This window comes from Hyla sarda, chromosome 9 (genome assembly GCF_029499605.1).
Source record: "Hyla sarda isolate aHylSar1 chromosome 9, aHylSar1.hap1, whole genome shotgun sequence".
Classification (NCBI taxonomy): Eukaryota; Metazoa; Chordata; class Amphibia; order Anura; family Hylidae; genus Hyla; species Hyla sarda.
In genome coordinates this window covers 40,941,127-40,957,676 of record NC_079197.1, presented here as the reverse complement: position 1 = coordinate 40,957,676, position 16,550 = coordinate 40,941,127, and the positions used below count along the sequence as shown (strand labels likewise).

Below are 16,550 nucleotides of genomic sequence, written 5' to 3'. Positions count from 1 at the left end.
GAACCTTAATAACAGCAAATGACATGAATTGTACAAATATACACTAATTCAACTGATTTATTTTGAAGTTTACTTTGATTCACAAATGAATGCCAATGGCATATAGCCACTATCTGGTTGTATGGGGGGAGATTTGTACTTAAGTAAATAGTCTTTAGTACCTAAGGACAGATGTGGTTGTGTTTTTTTTATTATTTTTTTTTAAAGAAATCTGCTGTGTCTTTTGAATATTTGATAATGCCCTTAGGGTGCGTTCCCACAGGGCGTATACGCAGCGTATTTGACGCTGCGCAAAATGTATGGGAGCAGCGGGAAATACGCTGCGTATCCCTTGCTCACTATACACACAGGGCTTTCCGGCGGCAGCCCTATGTGTGTAGTGAGTTTTGGAGGCGGAGCCGTGTGCCGGCGTATCTGTGACGCGCGGCTCCGCCTCCAAAACTCACTACACACATAGGGCTGCCGCCGGAAAGCCCTGTGTGTATAGTGAGCAAGGGATACGCAGCGTATTTCCCGCTGCTGCCATACATTTTGCGCAGCGTCAAATACGCTGCGTATACGCCCTGTGGGAACGCACCCTCAAAGGTGTCAAAGGAGTTTTCCAGGCATTTTACATTGATGGCCTATCCTCAGGGTCAGTTGTTTGGCAGAGTTGTGGTTCCGGCATATACTCTGTGAGATGGGACCAAAGTAGATGGCTCTGTTAATTGTTTAGTGGCACTGCCGGGTTACAGTTGCAGAACATTTATTGACTTGAACAGTGCCATCTTGTCTTCTACCCCTTTCATTGTATATATGCCAGAGCCACGGTTCTGCTGAACAGTGGGGGAATTAACAATGTGCTGCTGTTGGTCTAAAGGGAAAGACCATTTGAGAGTGAAAAATACACTCCTTTCCTTTTCCTTCCACAGCATAAAAAAGGTGGAGGGACTGTTCATATCCATGTGGCAGCTAGTGAGGTTTGATGTATAATATATGGACAATCCAGCACTTAAACAAAGCTTTATTCCAAGTTAGCAGAAGGTACACACAATCACACCTGCACAGACCTCCCGTTACAAAACTTGAAACGTTTCAGGCTCATGCATATCCTGAGATGCCCCAAGCCGGGTGTGTATCCATGCACTCCCGAGTTGGGAGGAGGTGAGCTGGTTTTTCTCTGCTAGCTAGTAAGGTTTGACCTTTAGACTACCACACTGAAGGAGGGAAGATTCGCTTCTCGGCCTTTTTGCTAAGATAAAGTGTAGTATCTGTTCTTATCAGTTTTATCGGTGGATCAAACACAATCGATGAATGACTGGTAAGGATTGGTGCTGCATGGAGGGGGCAGGTGTAGCGGGGCGTTCCGGGGCTGGTTTTCGACGGAATCAGCTCAACGGCTACCCTGATGGGACCAGCTTCCTTTGGGTCTCTCCATGAGGCTGAGAGGGTCAAGAGCCGAGGTACTTTTGTTCCTCTGGGAGTGGTGACCCCGAGATGCCAAAACTCCAAGAGGATGGGCTCACTGAGTGGAAGCACTTGCACCATATCTCTACACCTTATGGCACTCACCTTTTGATTCCTGGCCTTCTGGCTAGGATCAGAGAAATTTTTATAGATTCGGACGAATATACAGGCAGTAAACCTGCACACATTCACTTATTTATTTTTGTTAATGGTGTCACTTTTTGCGTGTTGTGTGTTCTCGGGATTTGTCAGGATGCGGTAGCCCTTTTGGGTGTCCCTCCTGTCAGTCTAGGGGAGGTGTGTGTGGCCATCAGGTTCCGCACCTCTCTGCAAAAACCCTGGGTACTCCTGCTGCTGGATACCGACCGTTTACAGCTCTGTGGGCAGATACCTTGGCGAATTCTTCTTGTAGTTAAAGAAGGAATACAGGGTTAATGCTTAGTTAGAACGAAAGTTCATTTAAGTTCCAAAGTTCACAATTACTGACAAACCGTAAAGTGGTAGAACATGCTGCCTCAGGAGTTAATGTGTTAATAGATCTAAGGAAGGGTTAGATGTTGTCCTTGTAAAGCATAATATATATGGTAACTAGTACTAATTTAGATTGTAAATCTGGGGATATGCAACAGACTGGGGGGGGGGGGAGTTCAGGGCTGAGCATCTCAGACAGTCACTCTCAAAGTAGATGGACTGACAACAATTATACATTTATCAACTATAATATCTTATTATTGAGACTTCTAGGATGTTAGTTGGTCCCTGAATATGGGTTAGGGTGCATTCACACCACGTTTTTGTAATACAGTTCCCGAATAAGTTTTCAATGTTAAAACCGTATGGAACAGTATTGAAAACTGTATGCATTGACTCTCCATTGAAAACCATATGCCATACGGTTCCGTTCCATCCTGTTTTCACCATGCGGTTTTTGACTTTGCATTTTTTTTTCTTGTAATGTCAATCAAACAAGTGAAACTTTATTCATAATGGAGTGAAAAGTTAACGTATACGTTTTAAATTTTTTTACGGATTCACCTGGAAATAATCTTTTAAACCGTATACGGTTTTTAATTGTATATGGGTTAAAATTTGTACACACGTTTTCATACAGTTTAGTCCGGTTTTGAGGAATCAGTTTTTCATCAAAAACCTGATACGGGAACTGTATTGCAAAAATGTGGTGTGAATGCACCCTTACTGAGATCTGTGGCACATTGACTTTGGCCCAGGTCTTTATCCTCCCCGATTTAATGCTTCAACAATAGCTTTTTCTTAATGTATATAGTTGTATTGCTGGATATAAGCTACAAACAATAACACTGTATTTGATATGAGGGAACCAATGGTGATTTGATCACTTACAGGACACAGCTGAAATACCTAGCATAGCGGCTGTGAAAAGTACAATAGGAGGAATTTTGTCAGATTCACTGATTATTTTTCTGAAAAATGTAAAGTTGGTGCGTGTTGTGCAACATTTAATACCTTACAATTTTTGTCCACACACTTAATGTTTCTAAAAGTAGAACTCTTAGGTGGCAATTCCCACTTCTTAAGATGTAGACAAAAGTATATGTATCAGTCACGAACAATGATGATAAATGTGCCTGTCATAAAGAATACCACCATATATTTGTCCAGTGCAGTGTTTCCTAACCAAGGTGCCTCCAGATGTTGTAAAACTACAACTCCCAGCATGCCTGGACAGCCTTTGGCTGTCCAGGCATGCTGGGAGTCGTAGTTTTGCAACACCTGGAGGCACCATGGTTGGGGAAACACGGGTCCAGTGCCTAATGGTATATTTTCCCATTGTCTGCTAGTACAAGCACATATTAACAGTGACCAGGCTGCAAAACTGTCTAAAACACCTTTTTCTCTATCGGCTCCATTGGGGGACACAGACCGTGGGTGTATGCTGCTGTCTCTAGGAGGTATGACACTATGGCAACAAAGTCGGCTCCTCCCAGCAGGATATACCTGCCTCCAGGCCCTGAGCTAATCAGTTTTAGCTTAGTGTCTGAAGGAGGTGGACATGGTCTGGAATTCTCCAGACCAGGTCTTCTGTGTTATTATTATATTCCTAGTTAGGGAATGTGTTAGTTTTTTATTCCGTTTTCTTTCAGGTGGGGACTCAGGAACTGCGGCTCACTGTTTCCCCATTGCGATTGAGGGGGCACAGACATTGTGTATATGCGCTGTTCACCCCATCTCGCCAACGGTCAGCGCCTGGGGTTGTACCTCATGGGTCCGGGTCCCCCTATTCCCTGCTCGCCTCGCTCGCACATGGTAGCTCGGCGTGATGCAGGTAACAGAAAGCTGACTGAGAACCTCGCAGAAGACTCCATTAGGTAAGTTCTTCTGACTGAGGTGAGTATATCTTCTTCTCCCTTTAGGTGCTGACTTGCAACCTCTGGAGACTCATTTTTTGTCCCACCTTTCAGGGTCCAAGGGGCTGGCCTGTTTTAGGGGCTCTATCTTTTATTCTAAAAAAGTGGCGAGCAATGGCATATTGGGAATGAATGGTTTACTTTATTATTATGCACGTGTGTGTGTGTGTGTGTGTGTGTTATACAATGCGGCTGACAGTCGCGGCGCTTGTACTGTTCGGGCGCATGAAGCGCCGACTTACTTTCACTTTCGGCAGCTGACGGCAGATATGTGTATTGCCCGCTCACTTCCCCCGCAGGCGCATGTGCGGCTGACGTGCGCTCGGGGCAAGGAGTGGGCGCCATTACTATGGTTCTTCTCGGCGGCCGGGGCGCTATAGCTCCGCCCACAGGTCTGCCGGAGCTTACTGGAGGCGCAAATCGCCCTCCAATCAACGCTGTGCGCGCGATGCAAGTGGCAGGGGCCAATTAGACAGTGCCCCTGCTCCAGGAACGCCCCTCTCCGGCTATTGGCTAGCCTGTTCTCCTCTCTGATAGAGCAGAGTTTCCTCACAGCAGGGACGGAGTGTTACAAGTGTTGGGGTTAAAACTTTACTGCCACAGGGGACACAAATCTGTTCCTCCCTCTAAACAGACAACTGGACTGTTAATCTCCTATTTTGCCTAGTTTGCCTGCATGTAATTCCAAAATGCCTGGTTCTGTTGAGCCCACTGGCTCTGCCTGCTCCACTGCTCCCCCAGGCCCCCTAACTCCCCCGGATGTTACAGTTCTGGTGGATTTGGCCGCCCCTCCAGCCTGGGTTTCTTCCTATCCCAGTGTATGGCTGACTTGACTCAAGTCTCCCTTTCGGTGGCTGAGGCCTCCCGTGACGTGCTGTCTGCCTCGAAGAGGTCTGCCCTGCGGGCCCTCTGGAGGGTCCCGCTCCTCCTCCACAAGCCTCACGCTCTCACAAGAGTACTAGGGGTGCTTCTTCTGACTCTTGCATTGAGTCTTCAAGTAGACGTGGGCGTCCCCCCGTGGGTTTGACCCCCCCCCCCCCATGTCATCTGGTCTCAGACGTCGCTCCTCCAGAGGACGTTCCCGAAGTCGCCGCTCTGCCTCGGCAGAGCCGCGTACCCGGTCAGGGTCGCCCCCCTCCAGGGCTGCCTCCACTCGTTCACATTCTCCTGGTTAACTGGCGGATGAGGTTTCCGAATCGGCATCTGACTCAGAGGACCGCTCAGATACTGTTGAAACGGTGAACTCATTGGTTGCGGCCATAAGAGACACCTTTCACTTAGAGGACCCAGGATCTTCGGACGTGAAGTATCCTAAAGTATCCTTTCATCGTGCTAAACCAGCACCTCAAAGGTTCAGTTCTCTCGCTGAATTTCACATCCTTCTGGAATCTGCATGGAGACACCCGGACAAGAGGTTCCCGGGAATGAAGAGGGTTCAAGTGCGTTACCCATTCGCCAAGGACCTTGCCTCTAAGGTGGTTTCCCCTCTCTCGTGGATCCACCAATTTCCCGCCTCTCTAAGGCTACTACACTGCCACTAGCAGATGCGGCTGCCTTCAAGGACTCGACAGACAAGAAGGTGGAGTCCTTAGCGAAGTTTGCCTCTGAAGCAGCAGGCTCTTCTCTGCTTCCCACCTTCGCCTCTGCATGGGTGTCCAATGCCCTTTTGGTGTGGTGTTTAAAACTCAGTCAGGGTATCCTGGTGGGATTCCCCCCCCCCCCCCCCCCCCCCTCCAGAGGATCTATTTTGCTTTGGTTCTCCAATGCTCTAAAGCTGGGGACTTTCTGTGCACAGCTTCCATGCAGTCAGTCTGTTGTGCTGCCTTTGCTGTGGGTCTCCTAGCGGCCCTCCGCCGCTCCATGTGGCTTAGGGCGTGGGATGCGGATACCGCCTCCAAAAGGTCTCTTAAAGAGTTTCCTTTTTACTGGTACCCGTCTTTTTGACAAGCGCCTTGACGAGATTATCTCTGAGGCGACGGGGGGTAAGAGTTGTTGCCTCAAAATAAGGCTCGCTTTTCTTCCCAGAGGAAGTCCTCTTCCTTCCGGTCCTTTCGGACCTTTGGCCCCAATAAGGGGTCTGGGCAGGTGCCTTAGCGGGACAAGAAGTCTCCCTCGTTCCGGGCGCGTCCGTCTTGGAAGTCGGACACCAACCGTTCCGGCCAAATCTGGTAACCGCAATCCCACTTCCGCATGAAGTGAAGCCCCCACCCACAGATTTTTCTCGGGTGGGAGGTCGTCTTACTTTTTTGAGACATCTGGACCACACACATTCAGGAAGTCCCAAGCCCCCCGGTCTCCTTCTCTGGCGAAGCAGTTTCGGGAGGCCCTCCAGTCCCTGCTTAGGGAGTCATTGTCCCCGTTCCTCCAGGGGAATGTTTTCGGGGTTTCTATTCCAATCTTTTTGTGGTCCCCAAGGAAGGCGGTTCTGTGAACCGATTCTGGACCTCAAGCGTCTCACCGGCATATTCTCCGCCACTTCCAAATGGAATCTCTCCGTTCGGTAGTGGCATCCATGGAACAAGGGGAGTTTCTTTCTTCGTTGGTCATCAAGGATGCCTACCTTCATGTTTCAATATTTCCCGGCCATCAGCGGTACCTCCGCTTTGCGGTTCCGGAGGGGCATTTTCAATTCATAGCCCTCCGCTTTGATCTGGCCTCGACTCCTCGGGTCTTTACCAAGATCCTTGCGCCAGTATTAGCCCTGTTGCGGTCGAGAGGAGTCTCAATGATCCCTTACCTGGACGACCTTCTCAGAGTCCAGACTCTAGAGAATGTGGATCTCACTCTCTAGACCCTGAATCGTTTCGGGTGGATGGTCAACCGGGACAAGTCTGTCCTCTCTCCCGCCCAGTCTCTGATTTTTTTGGGACTTCTATTCAACTCTGCCTCTGCCCGGACTTGCCTTCCGGGCAAGTACTGTTACTGTACTGTTACTTTACACTGGGCTGCAGCTTAGAATCTCTACAGTGCACAGATTCTACATGGCAATCCATAGGAATCTCTGACTAGCACTATTATTGCTTGAAAGAATAGTGACAGTTTGGTGATAGCAAGGTTTATTATAGGTGGCGTAGCCCATTCTTAAAGGGAATCTGTCATCAGTGTCTCCTGCACTAACCTGTTGGTACAGGCGTGTAGTGCGGGTGACGCTGTTGAAAATTACCCCTACCACGGGCCATTCTGTGGTACTTTTTGCCCATTATTCTCCGGCAATCGGCAGGCTTGTTGTACCAGTGGCGCCACTCCAGGAGCATGCTGACGTCACCCTGTTCATTATTATAAAACTAATAGGGAGGATAACGGGAGAAAGGGGCCACAGGTCGGCCTGTGGCAAGTATCGTTTTAATCATTGTCACCCGCACCACAAGCCTGTACCATAAGGTTAGTTCAAGTGACACTGACACATTCCTTTTTAACAATTTTTTTATTATTATTTTTTTTCTCCAGTGGGTACATTTTGGTTAAGTTTTAAGCATTTGCTTATCACCAGAGCTTTATCTGAGGTTTCTGCTCTGAAGTAACAAACTTTGCCATATTTCTACAAGCCTTGAAGACCCTTGGTTTCAAGGCTAGCTCTGACGCCTCCTTCTAACCTTAGCCCAAATAGCTTGTAAGAGCTTTATGGGTTTTATCAACATTATAGATATTTTGTCTTGGATTTCTAACACTATGAGCTAATGAAAAGGGTGATTTTTTTTTTAATAATAAATATAGTTGATGGAGGCATAAATGGATGTACATGTGCAGGATTAGATACTGAGTAACATATATATTATTTGTACTGAATTCTTTTGTGGGATCTGACAGGTATGCTTAACGGGTACGTTCACATCTTAAATTAAGCTTTTGTATTATGTTGCTATGCATTGACTTCAGTGGGTAGCAACATTGTCTGCTTGTGGATTTTCAGCTTTGGGTGACCTGAAGTGGATTAACGTGTTAATGTAACCTTAACCCCATAGATGCTGTGATCAGTCCTGATCACAGCTAATCTCTGGGTTTGGCAGCGACATCGTAAGGTGATGGCAGGATCCCTTTTGGTTGCCACAAATGCTGCCATACTAGGCAGACAGGAGGCAAACAGCTGGCCGCCTCTGTCTGTAATACGGCAGCCTGTAAAGTCCAGCCATAGGTAATCCTGACAGTTATGCTGTGCAGTTGTACAGATGTCCTGCAACATAGTATGACAGGTTAAAATAAAGATTTTCAATAAATAGTGTAAAAAAAACTAAAATGCCCCTTTTTCCAATAAAGCCCTGTGTTTTCACCCAAAGAAACAAACACCCAAACCCATACATAACAGGTATTGCCACGTTTGTAATGACATGTAAACTAAAATTATGTTGCTTATCCCACACAGTGAACGCCGTAAAAAAAAAATTTTAAGCGTGAAGTAAAAAAAAAAATCAAAAGGTAGCATGTATCACAAGAATGGTACCAATAAAAAGTACAGCTCGTCTTGTAAAAAAAATAAGCCCTCACACAATGGTGTTGGCCGAAAAATTTTAAAGTTATGGCTGTCAGAACATGGCAACACAAAAAAGGGGGAAAAGGATTTTGTTGTAAAAAGAAAAAACATAAAAAGCTATATAAATTGGGTATCTGCATAATCCTTCTGAACCACAGAATATAGAGAACATAATTTTTACCGAACAGTGAATGCAATAAAAAGAAATTATTAAAACACCAAAAAAAAAATTCACAATATTTTGGAGTTTTTCACAAGAAATGCTGCACGTATCAACAAAGATTCACCACTAATATAAAGTACAATGTGTCACGAAAAAGTCTCAGAATTGTGCCGCTTAGTAAAAGCATGTCAAAGTTATTACCACTTGGAGACAAATACCAGATTTGAACAGTGCCCGGTCATGGAGGTAAAAACAGGCGGCATCCTTAAAGGGGTACTGCAGCCAAAATTATGTTATCCCCCATCCACAGAATAGGGGGGTAAATAGCTGATTGTGAGGGGGAGTCCAACCACTGGGACCACCCACCCCCGACACACGCTCCATTGATTTCTATGGGAGCTCCTTAGGTGATGCCCGAGTGCTGGACTCTGGTCTCTGTGTTCCCATACAAATGAATGGAGCACATGCAGTCTAGGGGTAGACGACACGCGCTCCTCACTGAGCAAGAAAGGGTCCCGTTTTGGAGATCGGGGAGGTCCCAGCAGTCTGACCCTCCACGATCAGCTACTTATCACCTATCCTGTGGGGATGCAGTACCCCTTTAAGGGGTTAATGATTCTGGGCTGGAGAGAAGAGCAAGAAATATACTTCCCTACCCTGGTCCCCCAGAGGTGGTGCTGCTGCAGCTTCTTTTACAGCTTTTCCCAGTCCCCTGATAGTTGTTTCATGTGCCTGCTTAGCCAGTAACTAGCCGCAGCAGTGTCTTGTCTCTGCTTGTGATTGGCTGAAGGGGCAGGTCCTCTGGACTTCTCAGCTACAAAGCAGGCACACGAAACAAGCATTGGGGGACCACAAGGAGCTGCAGCTGTTCAGTATTGCATAGATTGAACATGCCATACACTGAACTGAACTGTTAACCCAAAAGAGTGACCTGAAAACACCTAGAAAACCTCAGCTCATGCCGCTATAGACAAACTAGAATCTGTTGGGGTTTGCATTTTCATTGCAAATGATAGGAAATGTATAGAATATGTATTAATGGCCTGTAGACAAAATAGTAATGCTTTCTTATCTGTTACCTTCTAAGACACATCTCGTCCCCCAAAACGTGGAGAGGAAAATGGTGCCTCGTATCATTTTGTGTCTGTGGAAGAAATGAGTCAAGGAATTTCGGAAAATCAATTTTTGGAGTTTGGCAGCTTTAGTGGATATATGTTTGGAACAAAGATCCAGACTATAAAGGATATCCACAATGAAGGAAAGGTGGCCGTTCTCGACATAGAGCCACAGGTGAGAACTAAAAATATATATATATTACATATATTACATATAGTAAATATTGGCACCCCTGAAATTTTTTAAGAAAATCAAGTATTGTGGAAAAAAGATCAACAGGGTCCTCAAACAGTTCTCTTCTCCTCTTTCTGTTGTCCATGCTAAGTGTGGCACACCTTTTATGCTTTAGTTCCAATACACACAGGGAATAAACATGTGTATAGCAAAACATGTGTTACTGCAATCCTTTCCTGTGAGAAATACTTCATTTTCTTGAAAATTTTCAGGGGTGCCAACATTTATGGCCATGACACTGTGTGTGGATAGATATGTGCACATATATATACACACAAAATATATATATATATATATATATATATTTATATATATATATATATATATATATATATATATATATATATATATATATATATATATATATATATATATATATATATAGTGTGTGTGTGTATTAGAATGTATACATGTGTGTGTGTGTATATATATTATACTATACCGTTACCCGTTACCCATATACTATTAACCATTTCCTATACTGTGTAATTTTATTTTTTCCCCCAGGACTAGATGATGGCCAATCCACAGCAGTATATCAGGCACTGATTTTAGTAATCCTGCCGGTCTGCATTGTGGTGCACTAAACTACACTGAATGGGGTTGTTCATTGTATGGTGTTGGCACAAGGTTTCCCACCTCATTCAGTGTATAGTGTGGGGCTCCGACCAGCTGATAAGCAGGACTGGCCAGTGTCTGCACCATTGGGAAGATTTATCAAGCGGTCTTATAGTAAGAGTCTGTTACCCATAGCAACCAGTCACAGCTCAGCTTTATCTTCTCATATTGCTCTAAAACTACAGCTGAGATCTGATAGGTTCTATGGGCAACAAGGAGAATCCTACTAGATAACAGCTTAATAAATCTCCCCCCATGTCATTTCACTACAGCTCAGCTAAGGCGAGTGGTATACGGAATTGCAATGCAAGTCTATGGGACTGTCGGTTCTGTATACTGCTCAATTTAGATGAGCGAAAGGGTAGACATGTCGTATACGCTACGTGTGACCCTACCCTAAAGGGTAACTAAATTTTTATTACTGATATTATACACTATGTATAGTTACAATCTCCTTGCATTAAGGCTCACGTATATCATAGTATACAGAATATATGGACATCTCTTGTCATCATAATAATTACATATGGTTTATGTCTTATTTGTAGACACTAAAGATGGTCCGTACAGCAGAGCTGGCTCCATTCATTGTCTTTATATCTCCCACTGATACTGACAAGGTGACTAATATATATATGTATATGTATTTCTTTCTTTTTTTTTTTTTTTTGTGGAGCTTTTAATTGGCTTAGTGATGTTTTATTCCAAAGTGTATGTTCACACTCAGGAATTGAAAAGGAATTAAGTTTTGTAATTCTGCTCGCTTATTCTGCTCCAAATCTATCGCCAACATGGGGGGGGGGGGGGGGTCTCAGGACCCCCCTCGGCGATGTGCCGGAATGCCTGCTGAATAATTTCAGCAGGCATTCCGGTCCGGTCCCCAACCTGCTAGCGGCGGGGACCGGAATTCCCACGGGCGTATGCATACGCCCCACGTCCTTAAGGACTCGGGATGCAGGGCGTATGCATACGCCCGGCGTCCTTAAAACTGGTGCCAGAAAGTTAAACAGATTTGTAAATTACTTCTATTAAAAAATCTTAATCCTTTCAGTACTTATTAGCTGCTGAATACTACAGAGGAAATAATTTTCTTTTTGGAACACAGAGCTCTCTGCTGACATCATGACCACAGTGCTCTCTGCTGACATCTGTCCATTTTAGGAACTGTCCAGAGCAGCATATGTTTTCTATGGGGATTTTCTCTTATTCTGGACAGTTCTTAAAATGGACAGAGGTGTCAGCAGAGAGCACTGTGTTCCAAAAAGAAAAAAAAGTTTTCCACAGAGTACCCCTTTAAGGAGAAGTTTCATGTAGGAAAATTTATTCCCTATCCAAATGATTCCCCCCTTCCCCGCAATCTTATGTACAGCACCCCGACTCTCCTCTCATGAGACTTCTCCTTTATTACTGCAACCTTTATAAACAAGCCGCTTAAGCCATATTCATATTAGAATGTGTGTGAGGGTTGTGTTTGAGAAGACTTGTGGCTTAAAAAATAAAACCTAATCCCATTTAGCAAATGAGTCGAGCAAATCTAACTCTAGTAGGTATAAAGTCTGTTATTTCAATAGCAATAGCCAAACAGAAAATGCTGTATAGCTTATCTGTGGATAGAAATCTTGGGCATGAAAAGCCTGTAATGAAAACAACAGTGTCTTCAGAACATTCAAAGTTGCTAATCTGGTTATGACATTAGCCATAAACCTCTTAATTTGAATTCTGATCCTTAAAGGGGTACTCCGCTGCTCAACATTTGGAACAAACTGTTCCGAACGCTGGAGTGGGCGCTGACAGCGCGTGATGTCATAGCCCCGCCCCCTCATGTCATGCCCTACCCCTTCAATGCAAGTCTATAGGAGGGGGCGTGACTGCTCCCATAGACTTGCTTTGAGGGGGCGGGCGGGGATGTCATGAGGGGGCGGGGCTATGAAATTACGAGCTGCTAGCGTTTGGAACAGTTTGTTCCAAACACTGAGCAGCGGAGTACCCCTTTAAGTCTCATGGAATAAAATCTATTTTATTACATCAAAAAATTGTAACCCCTTCCTCTCTGTTTGGAAACCACATTACTTTTTATGCATTTTGTAACTTCCAGGGAGAGCAGCTCAGTCTGACTTGTTCAGAATGTTCTTACAGAGATAAACTCCACAAACAGGGAAACAGAAGCCAGTTGCCACATGATATGTTTACTCACTGCTGGCAGCGTCAAGCTGTGTTACTTAGCCTGATCCCCCTCCATCTGTATGGGGAGTTGTCCAAACCAGACGTCCTGTAAAAGTATCTGGACAAACAACAAAGTATCTTTAGTGTCCTTCTAATAGAATCATCAAGATGTTTATTATATTACATAATTCAGGTTTACAATTTTTTTTTGTGTACCTGTCATTTAAAAAAAACTTTGACATGTCACTGAGACATGTCAAATTTTTTTTTTGTTTGGGGTCTCAGGACCCCTTATGATTAAGAGGACAAGCAGGGATAAGCAGGCAGTGGCTCTTTACTCCTTGGCTCTTAGCGGTCTTTGTAGATTAGATGTAGGTCAAATCTAAGAACATACTTTGGCCACTGCCGATATAGTATAGAAATCCAAGCTATAGTGGTTTATGTTAACTTTTTTTCTTCTTTTTTTTTGTCTTTACAGTCTGATGCACTCCAAAAGCTTCGTGCAGATTCAGAGGCTCTCCGGGTTCGCTATGCTCAATACTTTGACCTGACTCTGGTTAACAATGATGTGGAACAAACTGTTCAGGATCTACTAGGGGCTCTTGATGCAGCCTGTGCCTCTTCCCAGTGGGTCCCAGTGACCTGGGTATATTGACAATATTACTATACGTTATAAGCCAACATCCACTCCAGTATAGGGTATTTACTGCCCAACATACGGCAAATGATCTATTTCCTCCTTAGTCAAATTTCATGTACTCCTACGAGATTTATAAACATTTGCTCCATTTATTTTCTGCTATGGTTGCACATTTCTGATAATCAGAATATCTCTTCAACAGACTAGACATTTCCTTGTTGCGTACAATGATTTGTGTACTGTCAGATTTATAACAAGTAATGCAAAAATACACAAGTATTCATGTCTGTTGAAAAGTTAAGATGTATATTCAGATCACTCTAAAAGAAGGCCTTGGACTAAAGGTGGCCATACCCATTAGATGAGTGTCACACAAACCCACTGATTTCGGTGAGACAGGCAGACCACTATCGGGGTACTTAAAATTTGTCTGCTGACACCTCTGTCCATTTCAGGAACTGTCCAGAGCAGGAGAGGTTTCCTATGGAGATTTGCTCCTCCTCTGGACATTTCCTAATATGGACAGAGGTGTCAGCAGAGAGCACTGTGGTCAGACAGGAAATTCAAAAAGCAAAGAACTTCCTCTGTAGTATACAGCAGCTAAGTACTGGAAGGATTAAGATTTTTACCGTATATACTCGAGTATAAGCCGAGTTTTTTCAGCACGATTTTTCGTGCTGAAAACGCCCCCCTCGGTTTATACTCGAGTGAACTCTCTGCCTGTCAATCCCTTCTCAGTGGTCTTCAACCTGCGGACCTCCAGATGTTGCAAAACTACAACTCCCAGCATGCCCAGACAGCCATCGGCTGTCCGGGCATGCTGGGAGTTGTAGTTTTAAAACATCTGGAGGTCCGCAGGTTGAAGACGACTGTGGCCTTCGTCATCATCCAGACCCCCCTTTAGTTTTCCAATCACCTCCCCTCGGTGGGAAGGAAGGGTGAACTGGTCCAGGCCATCTATGCTGCAGGCACCGTCCAGTGGGGAGGGTTAGTCGTTCCGGGCTGTCCATTTTCACCGGGAGGCTCTCTTCTCCGCTCCGGGCCGGCCCCGGACTAGTGATGTTGCCTTGACGACGATGCACAGGTACGTCCGTGCGCAGCAGACGTACCTGCGCATGAACGTCCCTGTGCGTCGTCGTCAAGGCAACGTCACTAGTCCGGGGCCGGCCTGGAGCAGAGAAGAGGGCCTCCCGGTGAAAATGGACAGCCCGGAACGACTAACCCTCCCCACCAGATGGTCCCTGCAGCATAGATGGCCTGGACCAGCTCACCCTTCCTTCCCACAAAGGGGAGGTGAGTAGAAAATTAAAGGGGGGTCTGGATGATGACGAAGGCCGCAGTGGTCTTCAACCTGCAGACCTCCAGATGTTTCAAAACTACAACTCCCAGCATGCCCGGATAGTCGATGGCTGACCGGGCATGCTGGGAGTTGTAGTTCTGCAACATCTGGAGGTCCGCAGGTTGAAGACCACTGAAAGGGATTGACATGCGGTGGTGATGACGGGTGTCGGGATGATGACGGGTGTTGATGACGGGGTCTGGATGATGACAGGGGGGGGGATGATGACCTGAGGGGGGGTGATTTATTTCCCACCCTAGGCTTATAGTCGAGTCAATAACTTTTCCTGGGTTTTTGGGGTGAAATTAGGGGCCTCGGTTTATATTCGGATCAGCTTATACTCGAGTATATACGGTAATAGAAGTAATTTACAAATCTGTTTAACTCTGGCACCAGTTGATTGAAAACAATGGTTTTCTACCGGAGCACCCCTTTAACTCTCCCTTAATGGTAGGAGGACTGGTTGGTTAGACATAAAATATGCCAAGCCTTCTGTTCTCAAGAGAAATGAGCTTATTCCCCTATCCCTATTGAGAAATGAGCATGCACATGTATTGGGGGGCTGGTGAAGTTCTGCTGGCTGAACAAGCGTTTGACTTACAGCTATCTAATGTGTATGGCCAGCCTTATTGTGGTATCAGATTACTTTTGCCTGTTTGCACACAGTAAATGAAGCCTGGTAAATCAGCATTGTGTGGGTCAGTACATCTGCTAAAGATGGTTATTTCTCATTTGGTGAACTATACACTCAAGAACATACGTCTGCCCGTAAAATGATATACTTTTCATAAATGGCCATAATGCCACTGTGCTTATTTCATGATGAACATATGTTTGCTAAATAGTAGAAAGCCATTACCTCCCATGTCTACTCTGTGAGGTGTTGTGAAACATGGTCCACAAATTTTTCCCAACATCTTAAACCAGGTGATTTTAAAACTATATATGTTTGATGGTGCCAACAACCTCAACCAGAACCTTTAGTTGTGAATTATATTTGTACTGCTATTAAAGTTCAGAATCATGTCAATTGTTGCAGGGAAAAAGTCTATTTCAATCTCAGAGATGGTCTTAAGAGGTTATTGTATTGACTTGGATGTAAACCAATAAAGTATATTGCATAAATCAAGGTCTCTTTCATTATTATGGCTTGATTTTACAAATTGCTCTTCCTTTGAGGAGATGGCCTCAAATAATGATAATTTTAAAGAATACCTGTCACCAAACTAAACTTTTAATATATTGTTCCTTATGATAAGACACTTTACTATTTACTTGCTGTCAAAATTCTCAACTTTTTTTGATATGTTTTTAATGTGATTTAAAAAAACGGGCCATAGGTGGCTCTGTTCTGTTCCCTGCCGCAAGTCAAACTGTTTAGTCTCCTCCCGGCCTGGCAGGAGACCAAACGCATGGTGAGGCACAGCTCTCACAGGCTTCAGTGATGTCACCCTGCTTGGGAACGCCCACTTTCTCCTGCCAGGAGCTCGCACAATGTGAGCAAGAGGAAAGATATGATACAGAGCTTTTTATAGCTTGGAATTTTTTTTTAAAGGGGTACTCCACCCCAGACACCTTATCCCCTATCCAAAGGATAGGGGATAAGATGTCTGATCGCTGGGGACCCCCGGAATCTCGGGTGCAGCACCCCTGTCATTACTGCACAGAGCAAACTCGCTCTGTGCGTAATGACGGACAATACAAGGGCCGGAGCATCGTGACTTCACGGCTCCACCCCTAGTGACATCACGGCCCACCTCCTCAATGCAAGTCTATTACGCACAGAGCGGGTTTGCTCTGTGCAGTCATGACAGCGGGGTGCTGCAGACGAGATCTCGGGGGGTCCCCCGCAATCTGACATTTTATCCCCTATCCTTTGGATAGGGGATAAGATGTCTTGGGGCAGAGTACCCCTTTAAGGGCAGGAGGGGTGTTAGGAATAGTTAGGGAATATAATCTGAGTTAGTTTAGAAAAT

General features: G+C 45.0%; 1 protein-coding gene and 1 pseudogene across 3 annotated transcripts in view; both read left to right on the top strand.

Annotated features, from left to right (window-relative positions):
• Positions 1-14,000, top strand: part of MPP1 (MAGUK p55 scaffold protein 1) — a 75,695-nt gene extending 61,695 nt beyond the window's left edge. For all 3 annotated transcript variants that reach the window (XM_056537926.1, XM_056537925.1, XM_056537924.1), the window contains 3 exons: positions 9,552-9,754; positions 10,981-11,052; positions 13,074-14,000. In XM_056537926.1, the coding sequence (XP_056393901.1) occupies positions 9,552-9,754; positions 10,981-11,052; positions 13,074-13,250 (452 nt within the window). In that variant the 3' untranslated portion in view covers positions 13,251-14,000. The remainder of the gene's footprint in view (positions 1-9,551; positions 9,755-10,980; positions 11,053-13,073) is intronic.
• Positions 1,212-1,319, top strand: LOC130292157 (U2 spliceosomal RNA; annotated as a pseudogene).
• Positions 14,001-16,550: the final 2,550 nt, after the last annotated feature.